This window comes from Oncorhynchus clarkii, chromosome 13, assembly GCF_045791955.1.
Source record: "Oncorhynchus clarkii lewisi isolate Uvic-CL-2024 chromosome 13, UVic_Ocla_1.0, whole genome shotgun sequence".
Lineage (NCBI taxonomy): Eukaryota > Metazoa > Chordata > Actinopteri > Salmoniformes > Salmonidae > Oncorhynchus > Oncorhynchus clarkii.
Window position 1 is genome coordinate 6,775,594 of NC_092159.1, and position 27,758 is coordinate 6,803,351.

A 27,758-nucleotide genomic window follows, 5' to 3' on the forward strand; every position below is an offset into this window, starting at 1 on the left:
ACCGGTTACTCTGGTGACGTGTAAGTAGCAATGATACCAGGAAGTGTGAACTAGGGAAGCAAAATAGTTTTGGTAAATTGATTATTTTCACTCGTTATCAAAGAATATAATTTATTCTGTAGTGAATAGGTGTATACTCTAGTTGTGTAACATATTACCAGCCGTCTAGTGAGCTACCATGGGACGACATGGGGGCGTTGGTTTAGCGGTTTTCGTACTCGTGCTGGTCTTTTGCGAAGCAAGAAGACACAAACTCGCCCTAAAGGTAAAATAACACCAACCTTGCTTTAACGTTACTTCATATACTGTGTGTTCTCAGGTAATGTGTACTTATAGCCAATAATATGCGAACTTGGGATAGTGGTAGCAATGTTTTTCCCTTTTCAGCAGCTGGCTAACGTGTAGCACTTGTTTAGCACCTACGTCAGGGGATTTCTGCAACTGTTTGCTAGCTACTATAAATCACTTAACTTAGCCAGCTATTTAGTTGGCTGGCTAACTAGGCAACCTTTTAATGTGTCTGTGATTTTACACTTGGACTGTCAAAGAAACGTTGCAGCTAAACAACTAGAAAATGGTTAGTTAGCTGGCTGGCTAACGTTACATCAGCTGAGATGTTAACGCATTCAGCTAGATACACTGTCTACAGCCTCGATGTTCTCGTGATGGGGAGGCAGGGTAGCCTAGTGGTTAGACTAGTAAACGAAAGGTTCGAATCTCCGAGCCGACAAGGTACAAATCTGTCATCCTGCCCCTGAAAATAAGAAATAGTTCTTAACTGACATGCCTAGTTAAATAAAGGTAAAAAATAAATTGATACATTTTTCACATTGATATTTGTCATACTTGGATAACAAATGCCACCTCTCTCCCTCATTCTTTCTCCCCTCATCGGCCTCCCCCCCAACTCTCTTCCTCCCTCCAACCTGTCTCCCTCCCATCCCTTTTGCCCCCTTGCCCCATCCTTCCCCTCCAACCCGTCTCCCCTCCATCTCCCTCTCTCTCCCTTCCATCTCTCCCTCCACCTCCCTCTCTTCCTCCCTCCAACCTGTCTCTCCCCCATCCCTCTTGCCCCCCCATCCCTCTTGCCCCCCACCTCTTTCTCTCCCCCCCCACCTCCACCTCTTTCTCTCCCCCTCCACCTCTTTCTCTCCCCCCTCCACCTCTTTCTCTCCCCCCTCCACCTCTTTCTCTCCCCCCTCCACCTCTTTCTCTCCCCCCTCCACCACTTTCTCTCCCCCCCCCCCCCCCACCACTTTCTCTCCCCCCACCACTTTCTCTCCCCCCACCACTTTCTCTCCCTCCCCTACACCTCTTTCTCTCCCCCCTCCACCTCTTTCTCTCCCCCCTCCACCTCTTTCTCTCCCCCCTCCACCACTTTCTCCCCCCCACCACTTTCTCCCCCCCACCACGTTCTCCCCCCACCACTTTCTCTCCCTCTCCTCCACCACTTTCTCTCCCTCTCCTCCACCACTTTCTCTCCCTCTCCTCCACCACTTTCTCTCCCTCTCCTCCACCACTTTCTCTCCCTCCCCTCCACCTCTTTCTCTCTCCCTCCCCTCCATCTCTCCCTCCACCTCTCTCTTTCAGAATGACTCTAGATTTGTGGTTCATCTCAACACCTTTGGTTTCTTTGCCAACGGAACCCTGGACGTCAACGTTCTCTCCCTGAGACTGCCCGAGGGCAACAGCAAGCACCCTGTAAGAACAACTGATGTGTGTGCAGCTTCATCTCTGGCTATATTGTCTCCAGTTAGTGAATTGTATCATTGTTTTCTCTCTCCATACAGGTGGGATTCAGTCTCTCCAAGTCTCGTGTTAATGGCGTGCTGTCCTACACAGTGAGTAGATCTCATCAAACCAAATCACTTTTGCAACTCTTCCGTTATCTGAAATGAATGCACTCTCTAGAACGACCCGCCAGCCAATCAAAATCGAATGTTCAACAATACCATGGTATTGGTTTCACTATCAAGTAGATAAGGTGAGATATATATAGACTACTATGTGAGACATTTGGTGTTTCTCAAAATGCAATCTACTGCGCTTCGAGCACTGGAGGGTGGAAACATGAGTCCAAATCCAAGTGAAACAGAGCGTGAAGGGCACTTCTCCGATGTGTATTCCATTTGTTCCATATTTTTGTTCGTATTTTGACATATCAAAATATCACGCGTCGATGGAAAGAATGAACAGAAATATGAAATAACCCAAGAAAAAAACGTTGGTAAAAAAAAAAAGTATAAAAATGATTTAATCTGAAGCAGATGTTGCCTATTCACCTCTCATATGTTCCCTGAGTACAATATTTGGTCTTGATACGTTTAATAAATACACGTGTTCATTTTGGCATGTTTGCCGGCCCACGATACCCACTGTAGTGAGCGTAGATCGCAAGCCCATAGTAATTCAATAGGGCTAACGTTAGCTAGCTAGCTACTACTGCTAGCTAGCTACTACTGCTAGCTAGCTACTACTGTTAGCTAGCTAGCCACAAAGACTTGAATCTACCTTACTTAACATTAGTCTTAGGTCATTTTTGCCTGTTAAACTATCTAACTACATTATTACGATTCACATATAGCTAGCTAGCTGATAGTTATGAAGTAAGACTTTTGCTTTGTGTATATCTTGTTTTGGTCTCTATTGTTGCCATTGTCCTGGCTGGGAGAAGGTTCAGTGAACGGGGAAGTGAAGCGTGAGGTAATACGCGAGGGGGAGGAGCAGCGCGAGGTAATACGCGAGGGGGAGGAGCAGCGCGAGGTAATACGCGAGGGGGAGGAGCGGCGCGAGGTAATACGCGAGGGGGAGGAGCGGCGCGAGGTAATACACGAGGGGGAGGAGCGGCGCGAGGTAATACACGAGGGGGAGGAGCGGCGCGAGGTAATACACGAGGGGGAGGAGCGGCGCGAGGTAATACACGAGGGGGAGGAGCGGCGCGAGGTAATACACGAGGGGGAGGAGCGGCGCGAGGTAATACACGAGGGGGAGGAGCGGCGCGAGGTAATACACGAGGGGGAGGAGCGGCGCGAGGTAATACACGAGGGGGAGGAGCGGCGCGAGGTAATACACGAGGGGGAGGAGCGGCGCGAGGTAATACACGAGGGGGAGGAGCGGCGCGAGGTAATACACGAGGGGGAGGAGCGGCGCGAGGTAATACACGAGGGGGAGGAGCGGCGCGAGGTAATACACGAGGGGGAGGAGCGGCGCGAGGTAATACACGAGGGGGAGGAGCGGCGCGAGGTAATACACGAGGGGGAGGAGCGGCGCGAGGTAATACACGAGGGGGAGGAGCGGCGCGAGGTAATACACGAGGGGGAGGAGCGGCGCGAGGTAATACACGAGGGGGAGGAGCGGCGCGAGGTAATACACGGGGGGGAGTGAAAGTGCTGCTGAAATGTACTTGTTTTATGTGTTCTCCACACTCGTCCTCACAAGAAAAACCTCGGAGAAAGCACTTGTAGCACGGTAGTATGCATATTGAGAAACTCCCATTTATGTTTTACTATCAGTAAATATACTAGATAATAAATTGTTTTAGTACCGTTTCATTTGACATTAACCACATTTTTTTCTGCCTTACGATCTAAAGAAGCCGCTGGGTCGTGTTGTAAAATGATTAGAAAGTTGTGTTTTATAAAATGGGTGAAATGTTTAAAAGCAACAGCAACTAGTCTCTTATATGCGCCGGTCCAACAATGTCCACTTCACTTTCATATCACGTGTGCTGCAATCTGCCGGTCTCATCCCGTACCTGACCTCACTCACCTGCTCCTCTCCGTCAGCTCTTCCTGCTCATCTATTCCTCCATCAGTTTGTAGCCGTGATGGCGAGTGGGGGATGCAGCCCCTGATCATTCTTCTGCTCTTACACTTGATACATTTGATACATTGGAGCAGAGTGAGCAAAGTTGGTTATCATTTAATCCCTGGTATAACCAAGAGCACACAGGCCACGCCAGTCTGATAGGCTTTGCACGTTTGCTGTCGAGCAGCAATACCAGAGAGAAAACAGTTTTACAGCAAAGAAAACAGCTTCTCTAGATGAAACGGTTCAGAAAATGACTAAATTACTTCTATTACTGGAGCTACTGTATTTCTTCCTGTGTGATTTATTTATTTTTTGCTCACATTTGATATAATTTCACAAACCGTGTCACGGGGCGTTTTAAACTTTTCCCCGGGTCGCTTGTTATTGTTTTGATAACAAACAATGTTGTTCAGTCATGTTACCTAGCAACTTGACGATAGGTCTAGGCGAATTTTGATTGACTCAGGAAGAAAGGAAAAGGGTCTGCTGTTCTTGAGATGTTCTTTCAGGGTTCATATAGGTCTAATGTAATGTTTCTGAACGGTTGTGGTAAGTTTGTACAAGGTTGTGTAGTAATGTTGTAATGTTTGTTCTCCAGGCGGAGGAGACGGCGGTGTGTCCGCTCAGCAAACACAGCGGTGTTGAGCCCTTCTTCCTCTTCCTCATTGACACCAACAACCTCAGGTACGGTTGTCTGAGAGAGATGAAATTAGCTGTGTTTTTGTGTCTAGTGAATACGTGTGTGTGTGTGTGTGTGTGTCAAAAACCAACTGTTTGTGTCCTCCTCTCTTCTGTAGAGTCAATGTGAGGTCTTCTGGAGACCAGGACAGCGTCTTGACCCAGCTGAAGACAGACAAGACACTCACTGAAGACTCAGGTCAGCACTATTTACCTCCCTTCAATACAACACAGTGACGTAGTGTAGTCCCCCGGGAGGGGGTGGGAGGGGGGGGGGTTGTTGTCATGGTGCAGAAAGAACTGTCGTTTTATATGCTATAGTCTCATGGCTATTTTACACATTTTGACATGAGGCTGAGAGAAACATTTTGCTGTTTTAGAGCTTAGAGATACTTGAAAGATGGGACAATGTCAACTTTTTTCCCCACAAATATTTGTCTGAATATTAATTTGAAATATATATATTACACTGAGTGTACAGAACATGATGAACTTTACAGACCATGAGTGGTCTTGCTGCTCTGCATGTACTGAGGTCATTCAAAACAGGGTCCTTATAGTATAGCTGTCCCTGCGTATTCCTGACTCATTTTTTTCGATTTTAGTTTAATCTGACGGAGTTGACTAAGTCTCTGGACAAATCTTTTAGGAATCAGTTTTAAGAGAAATATTCTTTTAGGGCTTTTGCAAGAAACTACATACAATATTTTGTCAGTTAATATTCATTATTGCCCTTTTTTTTTTTATGAGCATTTGCAATTGAGATCCTTTGCACCAAAAAAAGAGAATTTCCAGGAATAAGAACCAAAATGGAAATTAATAATATTGAAAGTAAAAGGAAAATTCCCCAAGCAAATGTTTTCCCTCTATAAAATTTCACACTTTCAGTCTCAACTTTCAAGAATTCATGAGTTAATTTCACGCTGTTCTACACATTTTGCCATGAGGCTGAGTAGCTACTGTTTCTTGTCATAAATAATGATTGAAGGAAAGACTTATGTGATCGTGTGCTGTCTGGGGGGCCTGAACTACAGGGAGAACCCAACCCAAAAAGCACTACAGAGTAGGGTTGTCTTTATATATAACCTGACTACAAAGTAGTGTTGTCTTTATATATAACCTGACTACAGAGTAGGGTTGTCTTTATATATAACCTGACTACAGAGTAGTGTTGTCTTTATATATAACCTGACTACAGAGTAGGGTTGTCTTTATATATAACCTGTAGGGTTGTCTTTATATGTAACCTGTAGGGTTGTCTTTATATGTAACCTGACTACAGAGTAGGGTTGTCTTTATATGTAACCTGACTACAGAGTAGTGTTGTCTTTATATATAACCTGACTACAGAGTAGGGTTGTCTTTATATGTAACCTGTAGGGTTGTCTTTATATGTAACCTGACTACAGAGTAGGGTTGTCTTTATATGTAACCTGTAGGGTTGTCTTTATATGTAACCTGTAGGGTTGTCTTTATATGTAACCTGACTACAGAGTAGGGTTGTCTTTATATATAACCTGACTACAGAGTAGGGTTGTCTTTATATGTAACCTGACTACAGAGTAGGGTTGTCTTTATATATAACCTGTAGGGTTGTCTTTATATGTAACCTGACTACAGAGTAGGGTTGTCTTTATATATATAACCTGACTACAGAGTAGGGTTGTCTTTATATATAACCTGACTACAGAGTAGGGTTGTCTTTATATATAACCTGACTACAGAGTAGGGTTGTCTTTATATGTAACCTGTAGGGTTGTCTTTATATGTAACCTGACTACAGAGTAGGGTTGTCTTTATATATATATATAACCTGACTACAGAGTAGGGTTGTCTTTTTATATATAACCTGTAGGGTTGTCTTTATATGTAACCTGACTACAGAGTAGGGTTGTCTTTATATATAACCTGACTACAGAGTAGGGTTGTCTTTATATATAACCTGACTACAGAGTAGGGTTGTCTTTATATATAACCTGACTACAGAGTAGGGTTGTCTTTATATATAACCTGACTACAGAGTAGGGTTGTCTTTATATGTAACCTGACTACAGAGTAGGGTTGTCTTTATATATAACCTGTAATATATAACCTGACTACAGAGTAGGGTTGTCTTTATATATAACCTGACTACAGAGTAGGGTTGTCTTTATATATAACCTGACTACAGAGTAGGGTTGTCTTTATATATAACCTGACTACAGAGTAGGGTTGTCTTTATATATAACCTGACTACAGAGTAGGGTTGTCTTTATATGTAACCTGACTACAGAGTAGGGTTGTCTTTATATGTAACCTGACTACAGAGTAGGGTTGTCTTTATATGTAACCTGACTACAGAGTAGGGTTGTCTTTATATGTAACCTGACTACAGAGTAGGGTTGTCTTTATATATAACCTGACTACAGAGTAGGGTTGTCTTTATATATAACCTGACTACAGAGTAGGGTTGTCTTTATATATAACCTGTAGGGTTGTCTTTATATGTAACCTGACTACAGAGTAGGGTTGTCTTTATATATAACCTGACTACAGAGTAGGGTTGTCTTTATATATAACCTGACTACAGAGTAGGGTTGTCTTTATATATAACCTGACTACAGAGTAGGGTTGTCTTTATATGTAACCTGACTACAGAGTAGGGTTGTCTTTATATATAACCTGTAACCTGACTACAGAGTAGGGTTGTCTTTATATATAACCTGTAGGGTTGTCTTTACCTGACTACAGAGTAGGGTTGTCTTTATATATAACCTGTAGGGTTGTCTTTATATATAACCTGACTACAGAGTAGGGTTGTCTTTATATATAACCTGTAGGGTTGTCTTTATATATAACCTGACTACAGAGTAGGGTTGTCTTTATATGTAACCTGACTACAGAGTAGGGTTGTCTTTATATGTAACCTGTAGGGTTGTCTTTATATGTAACCTGTAGGGTTGTCTTTATATATAACCTGACTACAGAGTAGGGTTGTCTTTATATATAACCTGACTACAGAGTAGGGTTGTCTTTATATATAACCTGACTACAGAGTAGGGTTGTCTTTATATGTAACCTGACTACAGAGTAGGGTTGTCTTTATATGTAACCTGACTACAGAGTAGGGTTGTCTTTATATATAACCTGACTACAGAGTAGGGTTGTCTTTATATGTAACCTGTAGGGTTGTCTTTATATGTAACCTGACTACAGAGTAGGGTTGTCTTTATATGTAACCTGACTACAGAGTAGGGTTGTCTTTATATATAACCTGACTACAGAGTAGGGTTGTCTTTATATATAACCTGTAGGATTGTCTTTATATGTAACCTGACTACAGAGTAGGGTTGTCTTTATATATAACCTGACTACAGAGTAGGGTTGTCTTTATATGTAACCTGTAGGGTTGTCTTTATATGTAACCTGACTACAGAGTAGGGTTGTCTTTATTTATATATAACCTGTAGGGTTGTCTTTATATGTAACCTGACTACAGAGTAGGGTTGTCTTTATATGTAACCTGACTACAGAGTAGTGTTGTCTTTATATATAACCTGACTACAGAGTAGGGTTGTCTTTATATGAAACCTGACTACAGAGTATCAATGTTAGAGTTTATTCACGTTGCATCCATCATTATCGTCATCATTATGTGCTGTCTTCTGATTGGCTGTGTGTTCAGGTTCCAGGAGAAGAAGAGCAACTGTCAATGACTTGAAAGTGACAGTACAGAAGAGTAATGTGGAGGAAATGAAGAAAGATGTAGTGCTGAAGGAGGAGGGGACGAAGGAGGAAATGAAGACAGATGTAGTGCTGAAGGAGGAGGGGACGAAGGAGGAAAAGAAGACAGATGTAGTGCTGAAGGAGGAGGGGACGAAGGAGGAAAAGAAGACAGATGTAGTGCTGAAGGAGGAGGGGACGAAGGAGGAAAAGAAGACAGATGTAGTGCTGAAGGAGGAGGGGACGAAGGAGGAAATTAAGAAAGATGCAGAGCTGAAGGAGGAGGGGACGAAGGAGGAAAAGAAGCCAGAACCCAAGGAGGAAAAAGTAAAAGCGGAGTTGGACAAAATGGAGACTAAAAAATCTACCAAGCTTGTGTGTGTGTCTCGCATTCTCTCTCTCTGTGTGTGTGTCTCGCATTCTCTCTCTCTGTGTGTGTCGCTCTCTCTTTGTGTGTTTCTCTCTCTCTCTCTGTGTGTGTCTCTCTCTCTTTGTGTGTCTCTCTCTCTGTGTGTGTTTCTCTCTCTCTCTCTGTGTGTGTGTCTCTTTCTCTCTCTTTGTGTGTGTTTCTCTGTGTGTGTGTGTTTCTCTCTCTCTCTCTCTTTGTGTGTAACTTCTGACTATGTTTCGCCAGACAGGGCGGATCAACGGGCTGACTCTGGATGTGCAGAAAATCAATGGCTCCTACAGCTTCAGGGTGAGTCCACTAACCTTAACACAACCTTTACACAACGTTTAAATACCTTCAAAACATCTTCCGCAAAACCTTAAAACAACCTTTTTACAGACACTGTCAAATAATTCTCCAACCTTTCCACAGCTTTTAGTCTTCCACACATTGTTCTACTCTCACACTGCTGGGTGTTTATTTGAGTGACAGCTGACCTTGGCCCCTCCCTCTCCACAGTTCCACATGGTGATTGGCCAGTTGGATGAGGGCCTGTACAACCTCGACTTCCACTACTGCGAGAACATTCTGCCAGGGAACAACCGCCCCTACACTCTCAACGTGAGTGGTGTTCTGTATTACCTTGTTAGTGTTTTCATTTCTTAGTGTTTTCTGAGTGTGTGTGTGTGTGTGTGTCCAGGTGGAGGTGACGGAGAAGAACCCAGGAGGTTACCTGTCAGCAGCAGAGATCCCTCTCCCTCGTCTCTACATCTTCATGGCTGGAGTTTTCTTCATTATAGCCATGGTCTGGGTTTACACACTGCTGAAGCACAGGTACACACACACACTGCTGAAGCACAGGTACACACACTCGCTGCTGAAGCACAGGTACACACACACACTGCTGAAGCACAGGTACACACACTCGCTGCTGAGGCACAGGTACACACACACACTGCTGAAGCACAGGTACACACACACACTGCTGAAGCACAGGTACACACACACACTGCTGAAGCACAGGTACACACACACACTGCTGAAGCACAGGTACACACACACACTGCTGAAGCACAGGTACACACACACACTGCTGAAGCACAGGTACACACACACTGCTGAAGCACAGGTACACACACAATGCTGAAGCACAGGTACACACACACTGCTGAAGCACAGGTACACACACACTGCTGAAGCACAGGTACACACACACTGCTGAAGCACAGGTACACACACACTGCTGAAGCACAGGTACACACACACTGCTGAAGCACAGGTACACACACACTGCTGAAGCACAGGTACACACACACTGCTGAAGCACAGGTACACACACACTGCTGAAGCACAGGTACACACACACTGCTGAAGCACAGGTACACACACACTGCTGAAGCACGCACAGGTACACACACTGCTGAAGCACGCACAGGTACACACACACTGCTGAAGCACGCACAGGTACACACACACTGCTGAAGCACGCACAGGTACACACACACTGCTGAAGCACGCACAGGTACACACACACTGCTGAAGCACGCACAGGTACACACACACTGCTGAAGCACGCACAGGTACACACACACTGCTGAAGCACGCACAGGTACACACACACTGCTGAAGCACGCACAGGTACACACACACTGCTGAAGCACGCACAGGTACACACACACTGCTGAAGCACGCACAGGTACACACACACTGCTGAAGCACGCACAGGTACACACACACTGCTGAAGCACGCACAGGTACACACACACTGCTGAAGCACGCACAGGTACACACACACTGCTGAAGCACGCACAGGTACACACACACTGCTGAAGCACGCACAGGTACACACACACTGCTGAAGCACGCACAGGTACACACACACTGCTGAAGCACGCACAGGTACACACACACTGCTGAAGCACGCACAGGTACACACACACTGCTGAAGCACGCACAGGTACACACACACTGCTGAAGCACGCACAGGTACACACACACTGCTGAAGCACGCACAGGTACACACACACTGCTGAAGCACGCACAGGTACACACACACACTGCTGAAGCACGCACAGGTACACACACACTGCTGAAGCACGCACAGGTACACACACACTGCTGAAGCACGCACAGGTACACACACACTGCTGAAGCACGCACAGGTACACACACACTGCTGAAGCACGCACAGGTACACACACACTGCTGAAGCACGCACAGGTACACACACACTGCTGAAGCACGCACAGGTACACACACACTGCTGAAGCACGCACAGGTACACACACACTGCTGAAGCAAGCACGCACACACACACTGCTGAAGCACGCACACACACACTGCTGAAGCACGCACACACACACTGCTGAAGCACAGGTACGCACACACACACTGCTGAAGCACAGGTACGCACACACACACTGCTGAAGCACACACACACACACTGCTGAAGCACACACACACACACTGCTGAAGCACACACACACACACTGCTGAAGCACACACACACACACACACTGCTGAAGCACACACACACATACACACTGCTGAAGCACAGGTACACACACACACACACACACACACTGCTGAAGCACACACACACACACTGCTGAAGCACACACACACACACTGCTGAAGCACACACACACACACTGCTGAAGCACACACACACACACTGCTGAAGCACACACACACACACTGCTGAAGCACACACACACACACTGCTGAAGCACACACACACACACTGCTGAAGCACACACGCACACACACACACACACACTGCTGAAGCACAGGTACACACACACACACACACACACACTGCTGAAGCACAGGTACACACACACACACACACTGCTGAAGCACAGGTACACACACACACACACACTGCTGAAGCACAGGTACACACACACACACACTGCTGAAGCACAGGTACACACACACACACACTGCTGAAGCACAGGTACACACACACACTGCTGAAGCACAGGTACACACACACACACACTGCTGAAGCACAGGTACACACACACACACACTGCTGAAGCACAGGTACACACACACACACACTGCTGAAGCACAGGTACACACACACACACACTGCTGAAGCACAGGTACACACACACACTGCTGAAGCACAGGTACACACACACACTGCTGAAGCACAGGTACACACACTCACTGCTGAAGCACAGGTACACACACTCACTGCTGAAGCACAGGTTCACACACACACTGCTGAAGCACAGGTTCACACACACACTGCTGAAGCACAGGTATACACACTCGCTGCTGAAGCACAGGTACACACACACACTGCTGAAGCACAGGTACACACACACACTGCTGAAGCACAGGTACACACACTCGCTGCTGAAGCACAGGTACACACACACGCTGCTGAAGCACAGGTACACACACGCTGCTGAAGCACAGGTACACACACACTGCTGAAGCACAGGTACACACACACTGCTGAAGCACGCACAGGTACACACACACTGCTGAAGCACGCACAGGTACACACACACTGCTGAAGCACGCACAGGTACACACACACTGCTGAAGCACGCACAGGTACACACACACTGCTGAAGCACGCACAGGTACACACACACTGCTGAAGCACGCACAGGTACACACACACTGCTGAAGCACGCACAGGTACACACACACTGCTGAAGCACGCACAGATACACACACACTGCTGAAGCACGCACAGGTACACACACACTGCTGAAGCACGCACAGGTACACACACACTGCTGAAGCACGCACAGGTACACACACACTGCTGAAGCACGCACAGGTACACACACACTGCTGAAGCACGCACACACACACTGCTGAAGCACGCACACACACACTGCTGAAGCACGCACAGGTACACACACACTGCTGAAGCACGCACACACACACTGCTGAAGCACGCACACACACACTGCTGAAGCACGCACACACACACTGCTGAAGCACGCACACACACACACACTGCTGAAGCACAGGTACACACACACACACACACACACTGCTGAAGCACACACACACACACTGCTGAAGCACACACACACACACACACACTGCTGAAGCACACACACACACACACACACACACACACACTGCTGAAGCACAGGTACACACACTGCTGAAGCACAGGTACACACACACACACACACACACACACACACTGCTGAAGCACAGGTACACACACACACACACACACTGCTGAAGTACAGGTACACACACACACACACACTGCTGAAGCACAGGTACACACACACACACACTGCTGAAGCACAGGTACACACACACACACACTGCTGAAGCACAGGTACACACACACACACACTGCTGAAGCACAGGTACACACACACACACACACTGCTGAAGCACAGGTACACACACACACACACTGCTGAAGCACAGGTACACACACACACTGCTGAAGCACAGGTACACACACTCACTGCTGAAGCACAGGTACACACACTCACTGCTGAAGCACAGGTACACACACTCACTGCTGAAGCACAGGTTCACACACTCACTGCTGAAGCACAGGTACACACACACACTGCTGAAGCACAGGTACACACACACTGCTGAAGCACAGGTACACACACACTGCTGAAGCACAGGTACACACACACTGCTGAAGCACAGGTACACACACACACTGCTGAAGCACAGACACACACACTGCTGAAGCACAGGTACACACACACACTGCTGAAGCACAGGTACACACACACACATGCACTGCGGCATGCTACGACACCGACATGCATTTCTTTATCCTTGTCAGATCGGCTACTGTGTCTGCTAAACGCCAGGTAGCTTCAAGGTTTGAGCGTTTTGGCCACTTACCGAAAGGTTGCTTGTTTGAATCCCGCAATCGACAACGTTAAAAATCTGTCGCTGTGCCCTTGAGCACGGCACTTAACCCCATTTGATCCAGGGGTGCTGGACACTGGTCTCCGTGGCTGTGACCCCACTCGTAGGCCTCCCACGCTGCCTTCAGATCGTAGGCCTCCCGCGCCGCCTTCAGATTGTAGGCCTCCCGCGCCGCCTTCAGATCGTGGGCCTCCCGCGCCGCCTTCAGATCGTGGGCCTCCCGCGCCGCCTTCAGATCGTGGGCCTCCCGCGCCGCCTTCAGATCGTGGGCCTCCCGCGCCGCCTTCAGATCGTGGGCCTCCCGCGCCGCCTTCAGATCGTGGGCCCCCAGTATAGGAGGCTAGTAGCCACAACAAACTTTTTTCAAAAGTGGTAAACTTTATTAGGGTAATATCAAAAGTCAAGCCGTTGTTTTTATATGGAAAATACGAACAGGATTATTCTATTGTGGCAAACACACCATTAGTTGCAACTTAAGTTGGCCAAAGAAAATGGCTCAACAGAATGAAACAAAACGCTTGCGAAAATGGTTTGAACCTTCACAAAAGTTTGGAACAGGCTACATTGCAGCAATTACCAAGAAAGGCTAGTTAGTGCCTACTGTATTCAACAAATGGGAGCAATAGGCTACTGATATTTATTTTACAACATAAATAATAATACATGTATAATAAATAGGCCCACCGTAGTAACAATGATATACAGTAACACTAATTATAAAACAAATTATTATAAATAGGAATAAAATAAATACATTTTAAGTTCAAAGATTACATCCTACCTGAATAGCGAGTTGCACAGTAAACTTATTCACATGGAGGTCATTACCCTCCTAGGCTGTTCTCTATAGACCTACTCTACTCCTAGGCTGTTCTCTATAGACCTACTCTTCTCCTAGGCTGTTCTCTATAGACCTACTCTACTCCTAGGCTGTTCTCTATAGACCTACTCTACTCCTAGGCTGTTCTCTATAGACCTACTCTAGGCTGTTCTCTATAGACCTACTCTACTCCTAGGCTGTTCTCTATAGACCTACTCTACTCCTAGGCTGTTCTCTATAGACCTACTCTTCTCCTAGGCTGTTCTCTATAGACCTACTCTACTCCTAGGCTGTTCTCTATAGACCTACTCTACTCCTAGGCTGTTCTCTATAGACCTACTCTTCTCCTAGGCTGTTCTCTGTAGACCTACTCTACTCCTAGGCTGTTCTCTGTAGACCTACTCTACTCCTAGGCTGTTCTCTGTAGACCTACTCTACTCCTAGGCTGTTCTCTATAGACCTACTCTTCTCCTAGGCTGTTCTCTATAGACCTACTCTACTCCTAGGCTGTTCTCTGTAGACCTACTCTACTCCTAGGCTGTTCTCTATAGACCTACTCTTCTCCTAGGCTGTTCTCTATAGACCTACTCTACTCCTAGGCTGTTCTCTCTAGACCTACTCTTCTCCTAGGCTGTTCTCTTATAGACCTACTCTTCTCCTAGGCTGTTCTCTATAGACCTACTCTACTCCTAGGCTGTTCTCTATAGACCTACTCTTCTCCTAGGCTGTTCTCTATAGACCTACTCTTCTCCTAGGCTGTTCTCTATAGACCTACTCTACTCCTAGGTTGTTCTCTATAGACCTACTCTACTCCTAGGCTGTTCTCTATAGACCTACTCTTCTCCTAGGCTGTTCTCTATAGACCTACTCTACTCCTAGGCTGTTCTCTATAGACCTACTCTACTCCTAGGCTGTTCTCTATAGACCTACTCTACTCCTAGGCTGTTCTCTATAGACCTACTCTACTCCTAGGCTGTTCTCTGTAGACCTACTCTACTCCTAGGCTGTTCTCTGTAGACCTACTCTTCTCCTAGGCTGTTCTCTATAGACCTACTCTTCTCCTAGGCTGTTCTCTATAGACCTACTCTACTCCTAGGTTGTTCTCTATAGACCTACTCTTCTCCTTGGCTGTTCTCTATAGACCTACTCTTCTCCTAGGCTGTTCTCTATAGACCTACTCTACTCCTAGGCTGTTCTCTATAGACCTACTCTACTCCTAGGCTGTTCTCTATAGACCTACTCTACTCCTAGGCTGTTCTCTATAGACCTACTCTACTCCTAGGCTGTTCTCTATAGACCTACTCTACTCCTAGGCTGTTCTCTATAGACCTACTCTACTCCTAGGCTGTTCTCTATAGACCTACTCTACTCCTAGGCTGTTCTCTATAGACCTACTCTACTCCTAGGCTGTTCTCTGTAGACCTACTCTACTCCTAGGCTGTTCTCTATAGACCTACTCTCTACAGACCTACTCTCTACTGATCATTTTACTGCTTTGAAAGAGGCCTGTTATCTTCACAATCAACAGTAGCCTATGCTCTCTCTCTCTCTGTCTGTCTCTCAGCAGCTCATAAGGCAGTGAGAGAAGAGTATGGTGCTGCAGGGTGTATGATGGGCAGCCCTGGACAATCTGACCGGCTACAGTTTTTTATTTTGATCGGATATTCATTAATCTTATCAGCCGGAAACCCTGTAGCAGACATTGTTCTGGGTCTACACACTGACGAAGCACCGGTACACATAGGAACGTAAACAGTTTATAACTCTTCTTATCCTCTGCTATCCTCTCCTCCCTCTCTTCCTCTGCTATCCTGTCTCTCTCTCTTCCTCTGCTATCCTCTCCTGTCTCTCTCTCTCGTTCTTTCTTCCTCTGCTATCCTCTCGTTCTCTGTTCCTCTGCTATCCTCTCGTTCTCTCTTCCTCTGCTATCCTCTCGTTCTCTCTTCCTCTGCTATCCTCTCGTTCTCTCTTCCTCTGCTATCCTCTCGTTCTCTCTTCCTCTGCTATCCTCTCGTTCTCTCCTCTGCTATCCTCTCGTTCTCTCTTCCTCTGCTATCCTCTCGTTCTCTCTTCCTCTGCTATCCTCTCATTCTCTCTTCCTCTGCTATCCTCCTCTCATTCTCTCTTCCTCTGCTATCCTCTCATTCTCTCTTCCTCTGCTATCCTCTCGTTCTCTCTTCCTCTGCTATCCTCTCATTCTCTCTTCCTCTGCTATCCTCCTCTCATTCTCTCTTCCTCTGCTATCCTCTCCTGTAGGTACAGTGTGTTTAAGATCCACTGGCTGATGGCAGCTCTGGCCTTCACCAAGTCCATCTCCCTGGTTTTCCACAGTGTGAGTACAACAGACACACATGTAGACACACACACATACATACTGACCTCCACACCCACAGAGCAACCCACTGAGCAACCCACACACACGGACCTCCACGTACATCCTCCACCTGACCGACCCCACTAAATTACAATTGCCTGTGATGTACAATGGAATATCCTATAACATGTTGGTCTTCCTCTCAGATCAACTACCACTTCATCAACACGGAGGGACACCCCATAGAAGGATGGGCTGTCATGTACTACATCACCCACCTGTCAGTCTGGGTGATATTTCAGTCTGGGTGATATTTCAGTCTGGGTGATATTTCAGTCTGGGGGATATTTCACTCTGGGTGCTATTTCAGTCTGGGGGATATTTATTAATTTATTGGTCACATACACATGGTTAGCAGATGTTATTGGTCACATACACATGGTTAGCAGATGTTATTGGTCACATACACATGGTTAGCAGATGTTATTGGTCACATACACTTGGTTAGCAGATGTTATTGGTCACATACACATGGTTAGCAGATGTTATTGGTCACATACACATGGTTAGCAGATGTTATTGGTCACATACACATGGTTAGCAGATGTTATTGGTCACATACACATGGTTAGCAGATGTTATTGCGGGTGTAGTGAAATGCTTGTGTTTCTAGCTCCAACAGTGCAGTAATATCTAACAATTTCACAACAACACACATAAATCTAAAAGTAAAAGATTGGAATTTAGAAATATATAAATATTAGGACGAACAATGTCAGAGTGGCATTGACTGAAATGCAGTGTATTTACATATGAAATGAGTAAAGCATGTTTCTGATCAGGGTGATGTTTTGATACGTGTGTCTGTTACATTTTGCATAATAACGTGTGTATGTGTGTGGTAATGTGGTGTGTGGTAATGTGGTGTGTGGTAATGTGGTATGTGGTAATGTGGTGTGTGCAGGTTGAAGGGGGCTCTGCTGTTCATCACTCTGGCGTTGATTGGTACTGGCTGGGCCTTCGTTAAATACATCCTGTCAGACAAGGAGAAGAAGATCTTCATGATCGTCATCCCTCTACAGGTACACCTGGGGGGGGGGGGGGGTTATATCATCATCCCTCTACAGGTACACCTGGGGGGGGGGGTTTATATCATCATCCCTCTACAGGTACACCTGGGGGGGTTATATCGTCATCCCTCTACAGGTACACCGGGGGGGGGGGGGGTTTATATCATCATCCCTCTACAGGTACACCTGGGGGGGTTATATCGTCATCCCTCTACAGGTACACCGGGGGGGGGGGGGGGGGGTTTATATCATCATCCCTCTACAGGTACACCTGGGGGGGTTATATCATCATCCCTCTACAGGTACACCGGGGGGGGGGTTATATCATCATCCCTCTACAGGTACACCTGGGGGGGGTTATATCATCATCCCTCTACAGGTACACCTGGGGGGGTTATATCGTCATCCCTCTACAGGTACACCTGGGGGGGTTATATCGTCATCCCTCTACAGGTACACCTGGGGGGGGGGGGGGGTTATATCGTCATCCCTCTACAGGTACACCTGGGGGGGGGTTATATCGTCATCCCTCTACAGGTACACCTGGGGGGGGGGGGTTATCGTCATCCCTCTACAGGTACACCTGGGGGGGGTTATATCATCATCCCTCTACAGGTACACCTGGGAGAGGTTATATCATCATCCCTCTACAGGTACACCTGGGAGGAGGAGGGGGTTGGTATTTTATTAGGATCCCCATTAGTTGTTGTAAAGGCAGCAGCTACTCTTAACCTCTCCGGGATATTTGGGACGGTAGCGTCCCACCTCGCCAACAGCCAGTGAAACTGCAGGGCGCCAAATTAAAAAACAACAGAAATCCCATAATTAAAATTCCTCAAACATACAAGTATTTTACACCATTTTAAAGACAAACTTGCTTTCCGACGAAAGCACACCAAACGATTATGTTAGGTCAGAACCAAGACACAGAAAAACACAGCCATTTTTCCAGCCAAAGAGAGGAGTCACAAAATGCAGAAATAGAGAGAAAATTAATCATTAACCTTTGATCTTCATCAGATGACACTCATAGGACATCATGTTACACAATACATGTATGTTTTGTTCGATAAAGTTCATATTTATATCCAAAAATCTTGAGTTTACATTGGCGCGTTATGTTCAGTGGTTCCAAAACATCCGGTGATTTTGAGCCACATCAATTTACAGAAATACTCATAAAAAACATTGCTAGAAGATACAAGTGTTATGCATGGAATTTTAGATCCACTTCTCCTTAATGCAACCGCTGTGTCAGATTTCAAAAAGACTAGTACAGCGCTCAGACACAAAAACAAGCCATTCAGATACCCGCCATGTTGTGGAGTCAACCGAAGTCAGAAATAGCATTATAAATATTCACTTACCTTTGATCTTCATCAGAATGCACTCCCAGGAATCCCAGTTCCACAATAAATGTTTGTTTTGTTTGATAAAGTCCATTTATGTCCAAATACCTCCTTTTTGTTTGTGCGTTTAGTACACAACCATATTCATGAGGCTCGAGCACTAGGTCCACCCAAGTCAAAAAGTTCCGTTACAGTTCGTAGAAACAGGTCTAACGATGTATAGAATCAATCTTTAGGCTGTTTTTAACATAAATCTTCAATAATGTTTCAACCGGAGAATTCCTTTGTCTACAGAAATCCAATGGAACGCAGGTCGCTCTCACGGGAGGGCGCGTGATCAGCTCACGGCAGACACCTGATTGAAAGAGCTCTCATTCTCTCCCACTTCGTAGTAGAAGCCTCAAACAAGGTTTTAAAGACTGTTGACATCTAATGGAAGCCTTACGAAGTGCAATATGACCCCATAGACACTGTATATTCGATAGGCAATGACTTGAAAAACTGCAAACCTCAGATTTCCCACTTCCTGTTTGGATTTTCTCTCAGGTTTTTGCCATATGAGTTCTGTTATAGACATCATTCAAACAGTTTTAGAAACTTCAGAGTGTTTTCTATCCAAATCTACTAATTATATGCATATTCTAGTTTTTAGGCCTGAGTAGCAGGCAGTTTACTCTGGGCATCTTTTTATCCAAGCTACTCAATAGTGCCCCCCAGTCCCAAAGAAGTTTTAATGGGGTCCACACACAACTTAAAACATGATACAGAAAATCTTTAGACAAGAACGTCTCATCATCCCTCTACATGTCCACCTGGGGGTGGGGTGTGGGGGAGTGACGGTCGACGCGTTAACCAATGATCTGACAGAGATGGATTTAGTGATGTATTCTTCTTAATCTCTGGCAAACTTCCACCAGTTTGACACTCACTCACTGTCTCTTCCACCCCCCACTCACTCACTGTCTCTTCCACCCCCCACCCCCTCTCTCAGGTTCTGGCCAACGTAGCCTACATCATAATAGAGTCTACAGAGGAGGGCTCTAGTGAGTACGCCCTGTGGAAGGAGGTTCTGTTCCTGGTTGACCTCATCTGCTGTGGAGCTATCCTCTTCCCTGTTATATGGTCAGTATTCTCTCAGGTTCTGGCCAACGTAGCCTACATCATAATAGAGTCTACAGAGGAGGGCTCTAGTGAGTACGCCCTGTGGAAGGAGGTTTTGTTCCTGGTTGACCTCATGGTTGACCTGGTTGACTTATTACTGTTGGGTTTGAGAAGGGGGCTCCTTCCTCCCTGACGGGCCATCAGAGGATAATGTGGTGTGTGTGTGTGTTTCCAGGTCTATTCGTCACCTACAAGAGGCTTCCAGCACTGATGGGAAAGGTGAGCCATCTACAGGGAGGGAAACATTTCATGGACAGTTAGCAGTGGTTAATAACTATAGCTGAGTAACATGTAGTTTGAACCTTGTAGTTGGTGCTGTGTTCCCCTGTTAGTTCCCCTGTTAGTTCCCCTGTTAGTTCCCCTGTTAGTTCCCCTGTTAGTTCCCCTGTTAGTTCCCCAGTTAGTTCCCCAGTTAGTTCCCCAGTTAGTTCCCCAGTTAGTTCCCCAGTTAGTTCCCCAGTTAGTTCCCCTGTTAGTTCCCCTGTTAGTTCCCCTGTTAGTTCCCCTGTTAGTTCCCCTGTTAGTTCCCCTGTTAGTTCCCCTGTTAGTTCCCCTGTTAGTTCCCCTGTTAGTTCCCCAGTTAGTTCCCCAGTTAGTTCCCCAGTTAGTTCCCCAGTTAGTTCCCCTGTTAGTTCCCCTGTTAGTTCCCCTGTTAGTTCCCCTGTTAGTTCCCCAGTTAGTTCCCCAGTTAGTTCCCCAGTTAGTTCCCCAGTTAGTTCCCCAGTTAGTTCCCCAGTTAGTTCCCCAGTTAGTTCCCCTGTTAGTTCCCCTGTTAGTTCCCCTGTTAGTTCCCCTGTTAGTTCCCCTGTTAGTTCCCCTGGTAGTTCCCCTGTTAGTTCCCCTGTAGCTGTCTGTAGTAATACTGCCTGTCTCTCTGTGTTCCCCAGTAGTTCCCCAGTAGTTCTCCTGTAGTTCCCCTGTAGCTGTCTGTAGTAATACTGTCTGTCTCTCTTTGTTTACCTCAGCTGCCATGAACCTGGAGAAACTCAAACTATTCAGACATTACTACGTCATGGTGAGGAGACATCTGTCTGTCTGTCTCTTTTCCTCACAGTTATTTTGAATTCAGAAACGTATGTTTCTGTGAAAGTTCTGAAAGATGTCAGGATGGGTAATCTCTCTCTCTCTCATCCCTCCTCCCTCCATCCCTCTCTCTCTGTCCTCCATCCCTCTCTACCTCATCCCTCCCTCTCTCCCTCATCCATCCTCCCTCTCTCCATCATCCATCCTCCCTCTCTCCATCATCCATCCTCCCTCTCTCCATCATCCATCCTCCCTCTCTCCATCATCCATCCTCCCTCTCTCCATCATCCATCCTCCCTCTCTCCATCATCCATCCTCCCTCTCTCCATCATCCATCCTCCCTCTCTCCATCATCCATCCTCCCTCTCTCCATCATCCATCCTCCCTCTCTCCATCATCCATCCTCCCTCTCTCCATCATCCATCCTCCCTCTCTCCATCATCCATCCTCCCTCTCTCCATCATCCCTCTTTCCATCCTCCCTCCCTCCATCTCTCCATCTGTAGATAGTGTGTTATATCTACTTCACGAGGATCATCGCCATCCTGCTGAAGGTGACGGTGCCTTTCCAGTGGCAGTGGTGTTACGAGGTGAGATGCCGTCACTGTCCACTTCTGATGATGTCACACTGTGAAACTCTTTGACACCGCTGATATCCATTTCTTCGTTGTTTTTAGAGAGTTGGTCTGAATGTTTTATTTTCCCCCTCTACCCCGTCCCTCCCTGTAGTTCCTAGTGGAGGTGTCGACTCTGATCTTCTTTGTGTTGACGGGGTATAAGTTCCGCCCGGCTTCCAACAACCCCTACCTCCAGCTGCCCCTGGATGAGGAGGACGTGGAGATGGACGAAGTGTAAGAGACTTGTCGTTGCTTTGTGAGGTCGCACCTGGGATGTTTAAACATGTCATGTATTCAACTAACCCTCTCTCTCCCTCTCTCTCTCTCTTTCTCCCTCTCTTCTCTCTCTCTCCCTCCCTCTCTTCTCTCTACAGGGTGACGGAGTCAGGTATGTTGGAGGGCATCTCTAAAGTCAAGAAGACATCTAATGGTCGCGAGCGCCAGAAAGAGTCTACCTTGTGAGAGTGTGTGTGAAGAGGGGTGTGTGTTCTAAACACCCATAACCCCTCAACGTTGGAGAGAAACGGGGACTGAAATGGACCAAGACACACCCTTTACCCCTCCCCTAAAACACTTCCCCTCGATCTGAAACTGGGTGGCTGTTACTAAAGCAACCACCGCCTCGCTATGCAACAAGACGAACGATGACAGACTTTAGTTGTCGTTGGACCTTCTCTCTCTCGTTTATCTGGAGACTTTCTGGAAGCTCTGCACCCCTGCCTGGTGTCATAATGGTTCATTCCAGGGAGAGAACTCTTCCACCCCCCCCTCATCGATGGATGAATAGAACGGTCTGGTCTGGGGTAGAATGGACCTCTAATGACCTCTCTCTCACTCCCTTTCCCTCTCTCTCTCCTTTTCTTCTCTCTGGAGAACGGAGGAAGCGACACTCCAAAGATGATTGTTTTCCAGATGTGTGATCGGTATATTTTATATCCAGAGTCTCCTGTTCTGTTTTAATGTGTCCCAACTGGAACCCTGTTCCTGGTGTAGTGCTCTACACAGGGTGTGGTTTGGAACCCTGTTCCTGGTGTAGTGCACTACACTACACAGGGTGTGGTTTGGAACCCTGTTCCCGGTGTAGTGCACTGCACTACACAGGGTGTGGTTTGGAACCCTGTTCCCGGTGTAGTGCACTGCACTACACAGGGTGTGGTTTGGAACCCTGTTCCCGGTGTAGTGCACTACACTACACGGGGTGTGGTTTGGAACCCTGTTCCCGATGTAGTGCACTACACTACACAGGGTGTGGTTTGGAACCCTGTTCCCGGTGTAGTGCACTGCACTACACGGGGTGTGGTTTGGAACCCTGTTCCCGATGTAGTGCACTACACTACACAGGGTGTGGTTTGGAACCCTGTTCCCGGTGTAGTGCACTACACTACACAGGGTGTGGTTTGGAACCCTGTTCCTGGTGTAGTGCACTACACTACACAGGGTGTGGTTTGGAACCATGTTCCTGGTGTAGTGCTCTACACAGGGTGTGGTTTGGAACCCTGTTCCTGGTGTAGTGCACTACACTACACAGGGTGTGGTTTGGAACCCTGTTCCTGGTGTAGTGCACTACACTACACAGGGTGTGGTTTGGAACCCTGTTCCTGATGTAGTGCACTACACTACACAGGGTGTGGTTTGGAACCATGTTCCCGGTGTAGTGCACTACACAGGGTGTGGTTTGGAACCCTGTTCCTGGTGTAGTGCACTACACTACACAGGGTGTGGTTTGGATCCCTGTTCTCGGTGTAGTGCACTACACTACACAGGGTGTGGTTTGGAACCCTGTTCCCGGTGTAGTGCTCTACACAGGGTGTGGTTTGGAACCCTGTGTAGTGTAGTGCACTGCACTACACAGGGTGTGGTTTGGAACCCTGTGTAGTGTAGTGCACTACACTACACAGGGTGTGGTTTGGAACCCTGTTACCGATGTAGTGCACTACACTACACAGGGTGTGGTTTGGAACCCTGTTCCTGGTGTAGTGCACTACACTACACAGCCTCTGTTTATTTAAGTGGTACTTCTGTTCTGTTGGACACCTTAGGCTGTATTTTGATGTGTGTTTTGGCTGTTGTGTGTTTCTTCCATTGGGAGGTGCAGTTTGAGCCATCTGCCTGTCGAACAGGGGTTATCCAACCTTCCTCTGTAGAAGCTGGTATGGGTGCAGGCTTCAGCTCCCGCCCTGCAGTAAAACCTGTTTCAACTAATCATTTTTTAAACGTTGATTTAATTATAGTTAAGTCAAATTCTAGTTATCAATAAAGAACAGCTGATTCAACTGATCCAATTAGTCATAGTCATCAATAAAGACTTTATTAGTGGAGTCTGATGTGTTGCACCCACCGTGGTTCTGACAGGTTCTGACCCCTGGACCAGAGAACAGACACCCACCGTGGTCCTGACAGGTTCTGACCCCTGGACCAGAGAACAGACACCCACTGTGGTTCTGACAGGTTCTGACCCCTGGACCAGAGAACAGACACCCACCGTGGCCCTGACAGGTTCTGACCCCTGGACCAGAGAACAGACACCCACCGTGGCCCTGACAGGTTCTGACCCCTGGACCAGAGAACAGACACCCACGTGGCCCTGACAGGTTCTGACCCCTGGACCAGAGAACAGACACCCACCGTGGCCCTGACAGGTTCTGACCCCTGGACCAGAGAACAGACACCCACGTGGCCCTGACAGGTTCTGACCCCTGGACCAGAGAACAGACACCCACCGTGGTCCTGACAGGTTCTGACCCCTGGACCAGAGAACAGACACCCACTGTGGCCCTGACAGGTTCTGACCCCTGGACCAGAGAACAGACGCCCACCGTGGTCGTGACAGGTTCTGACCCCGGGACCAGAGAACAGACAGGTTCTGACCCCTGGACCAGAGAACAGACAGGTTCTGACCCCTGGACCAGAGAACAGACAGGTTCTGACCCCTGGACCAGAGAACAGACAGGTTCTGACCCCTGGACCAGAGAACAGACAGGTTCTGACCCCTGGACCAGAGAACAGACAGGTTCTGACCCCTGGACCAGAGTACAGAGACACCCCCAGTGAAAGCAGCATCTATGTGGAGGAAGTTATCAGAACCCTGGTCAGGATAGTGAACGGTGGACCAGTCAATCTTCATCATTTCATTTGCATCTCCATTATATCTTCTCTTCTCGTCAATATAGATGATTCACATGTTGAAATGTATATCAAGATATTGTTTATTTCACTTTTCTTTCATCCTGGTTCCATCTCAGCACTCAGCACACCTGATTCCATCAATCGTCCAATCATCAAGCCCCTTTTGATAAGTTGATTGAGGTGTGTTAGGCTGGCACAAAACCCTGCCACACCCTGTGGGTTTTCCAGGACTGGGATTGAAGGACACTGATGTGTTTGACTTTGTTTGTCAGAATCAGAGACTGGGGATGAATTTTAATTTAGTTTCTCAGATTTTTATGAAGTGCTGTTTTTACTGAGCGGCTGATGTTTTGTATTTAGTCTGGTTTTTGGTTTTACTGTGTTGTTATTGACATTATTTAACAGATCACGAGTTTGTAAATATTGATAAAAGACTGAGGATGATGTTATTATCGTTGGTGGTAATATAATCAGTGTATAGCACCTTCATAAGCAGTATATAGCACCTTCATAAGCAGTATATAGCACCTTCATAAGCAGTATATAGCACCTTCATAAGCAGCGTATAGCACCTTCATAAGCAGTATATAGCACCTTCATAAGCAGTGTATAGCACCTTCATAAGCAGTATATAGCACCTTCATAAGCAGTATATAGCACCTTCATAAGCAGTATATAGCACCTTCATAATCAGTGTATAGCACCTTCATAAGCAGCGTATAGCACCTTCATAAGCAGTATATAGCACCTTCATAAGCAGTATATAGCACCTTCATAAGCAGTATATAGCACCTTCATAAGCAGTATATAGCACCTTCATAAGCAGTATATAGCACCTTCATAAGCAGTATATAGCACCTTCATAAGCAGTATATAGCACCTTCATAAGCAGTGTATAGCACCTTCATAAGCAGCGTATAGCACCTTCATAAGCAGTATATAGCACCTTCATAAGCAGTGTATAGCACCTTCATAAGCAGTATATAGCACCTTCATAAGCAGTATATAGCACCTTCATAAGCAGCGTATAGCACCTTCATAAGCAGTATATAGCACCTTCATAAGCAGTATATAGCACCTTCATAAGCAGTATATAGCACCTTCATAAGCAGTATATAGCACCTTCATAAGCAGTATATAGCACCTTCATAAGCAGTATATAGCACCTTCATAAGCAGTATATAGCACCTTCATAAGCAGTATATAGCACCTTCATAAGCAGTGTATAGCACCTTCATAAGCAGCGTATAGCACCTTCATAAGCAGTATATAGCGCCTTCATAAGCAGTATATAGCGCCTTCATAAGCAGTGTATAGCACCTTCATAAGCAGTATATAGCGCCTTCATAAGCAGTATATAGCGCCTTCATAAGCAGTATATAGCACCTTCATAAGCAGTATATAGCACCTTCATAATCAGTGCATGAGGGCTTCATAGGTAAAAGCATCATCTTCATTCTAGTCCAATATGACATGACCCAATCACAACAACCCCACACCCTTCCAGCAAGTATTTGAAACTATCCGACCCATACAGACCCGTTAATCTGGGATTGGGCTATGGATCCTCCACAGGGATGACGTAGGCCCTTAAGTATTGCTTATGAAGGGGACAAGTAGCCTCTAAGTAGGTTTCCTGCTCTAACTCCTAAAGATCTGATCATACATGGACTGTACATCAGTGGAGTTGTTGCTAATAGCAACATGTCAAAGGTATACCTAATTTACATCCCAAATGGTACCCTATCCCCTATATAGTGCACTTCATTTGACCAGAGCCCTATGGGTTGAACCCTATATAGTGCTCTTCATTTGACCAGAGCCCTATATAGTGCACTTCATTTGACCAGAGCCCTATGGGTTGAGCCCTATATAGTGCACTTCATTTGATCAGAGCCCTATATAGTGCACTTCATTTGACCAGAACCCTATGGGTTGAGCCCTATATAGTGCACTTCATTTGACCAGAGCCCTATGGGTTGAGCCCTATATAGTGCACTTCATTTGACCAGAGCACTATATAGTGCACTTCATTTGACCAGAGCCCTATGGGTTGAGCCCTATATAGTGCTCTTCATTTGACCAGAGCCCTATATAGTGCACTTCATTTGACCAGAACCCTATGGGTTGAGCCCTATATAGTACACTGCATTTGACCAGAGCCCTATGGGTTCTATCTCTTAAGTAGTGCACTATACAGGGGAAAGGATGCCATTTGTGACAGAGGGAGGATTTGAATGGATCTGTTCCTGTGTGTGTGTCTGTGTCTGTTTGTGTGTGTCTGTGTGTGTGTGTGTGTGTGTCTGTGTGTGTGTGTAGTGTTTTAAACTAAATCCTGCTAACCAACCATGTAATGTCTAACAGTATGATGGAGGTCACATGGTTAAATAAAGCGGATGTTTGGAACATGTGTAGGAGAGACCGAGCCCCTACAGCCTAATCTACAACCTGCTTTCAATATAGCACATCTATACAGTGAGTGGACAAGACATTAGGAACTCCTGCTCTTTCCATGAGACTGACCAGGTGAATCCAGGTGAAAGCCATGATCCCTTATTGATGTCACCTGTTAAATCCACTTCAATCAGTGTAGATGAAGGGTAGGAGACAGGTTAAAGAATGATTTTTAAGCCTTGAGACAGTTGAGACATGGTTTGTGTGTGACGTTCCGAGGGTGAATGGTCAGGACAAAAGATTTAAGTGCCTTTGAACGAGGTATGGTGGAAGGTACCAGGGGCACCGGTGTCTGTCAAGAACTGCAACGCTGCTGGGTTTTTCATGCTCAACAGTTTCCCCTGTGGATCAAGAATG

The 27,758-nt window shown here is 46.4% G+C and overlaps 1 protein-coding gene and 1 long non-coding RNA gene across 5 annotated transcripts; both read left to right on the top strand.

Annotated features, from left to right (window-relative positions):
* The first annotated feature begins 7 nt into the window (after positions 1-7).
* On the top strand, positions 8-24,098 carry LOC139424322 (protein GPR108). 4 transcript variants are annotated; one of them, XR_011635924.1, is made up of 19 exons: positions 8-265; positions 1,591-1,701; positions 1,791-1,841; positions 4,409-4,494; positions 4,608-4,687; positions 8,153-8,517; positions 8,825-8,887; positions 9,098-9,199; positions 9,279-9,412; positions 16,545-16,620; positions 16,809-16,882; positions 17,567-17,684; positions 20,013-20,143; positions 20,358-20,401; positions 21,148-21,197; positions 21,711-21,794; positions 21,934-22,055; positions 22,196-22,875; positions 23,302-23,489. XR_011635924.1 is itself a non-coding variant. In XM_071176037.1 (18 exons), the coding sequence occupies exons 1-18, from the start codon at positions 179-181 to the stop codon at positions 22,281-22,283; spliced, it is 1,866 nt and encodes a 621-aa protein (XP_071032138.1). In that variant the 5' UTR covers positions 13-178; the 3' UTR covers positions 22,284-24,098. The 4 variants fall into 4 exon arrangements, 1 of the variants encoding a protein (XP_071032138.1); XR_011635922.1 differs by adding an exon at positions 23,768-24,098 and having other exon boundaries at positions 13-265; positions 22,196-23,446; XR_011635923.1 differs by having other exon boundaries at positions 13-265; positions 22,196-22,971; positions 23,302-24,098.
* A 267-nt stretch (positions 24,099-24,365) lies between these two features.
* LOC139424323 (uncharacterized) lies at positions 24,366-25,396 on the top strand. Its single transcript, XR_011635925.1, has 2 exons — positions 24,366-24,603; positions 24,682-25,396. It is a non-coding gene; the product is annotated as an uncharacterized lncRNA (long non-coding RNA).
* The last annotated feature ends 2,362 nt before the right edge of the window (positions 25,397-27,758 follow it).

Coding starts and splice junctions, on each gene's coding strand:
- LOC139424322 (XM_071176037.1), top strand. CDS start 179: ATGGGACGACATGGGGGCGTTGGTTTAGCGGTTTTCGTACTCGTGCTG. Junction 1,842..4,408: donor ATGGCGTGCTGTCCTACACA/GTGAGTAGATCT, acceptor TTTGTTCTCCAG/GCGGAGGAGACGGCGGTGTG. Junction 9,200..9,278: donor ACCGCCCCTACACTCTCAAC/GTGAGTGGTGTT, acceptor GTGTGTGTCCAG/GTGGAGGTGACGGAGAAGAA.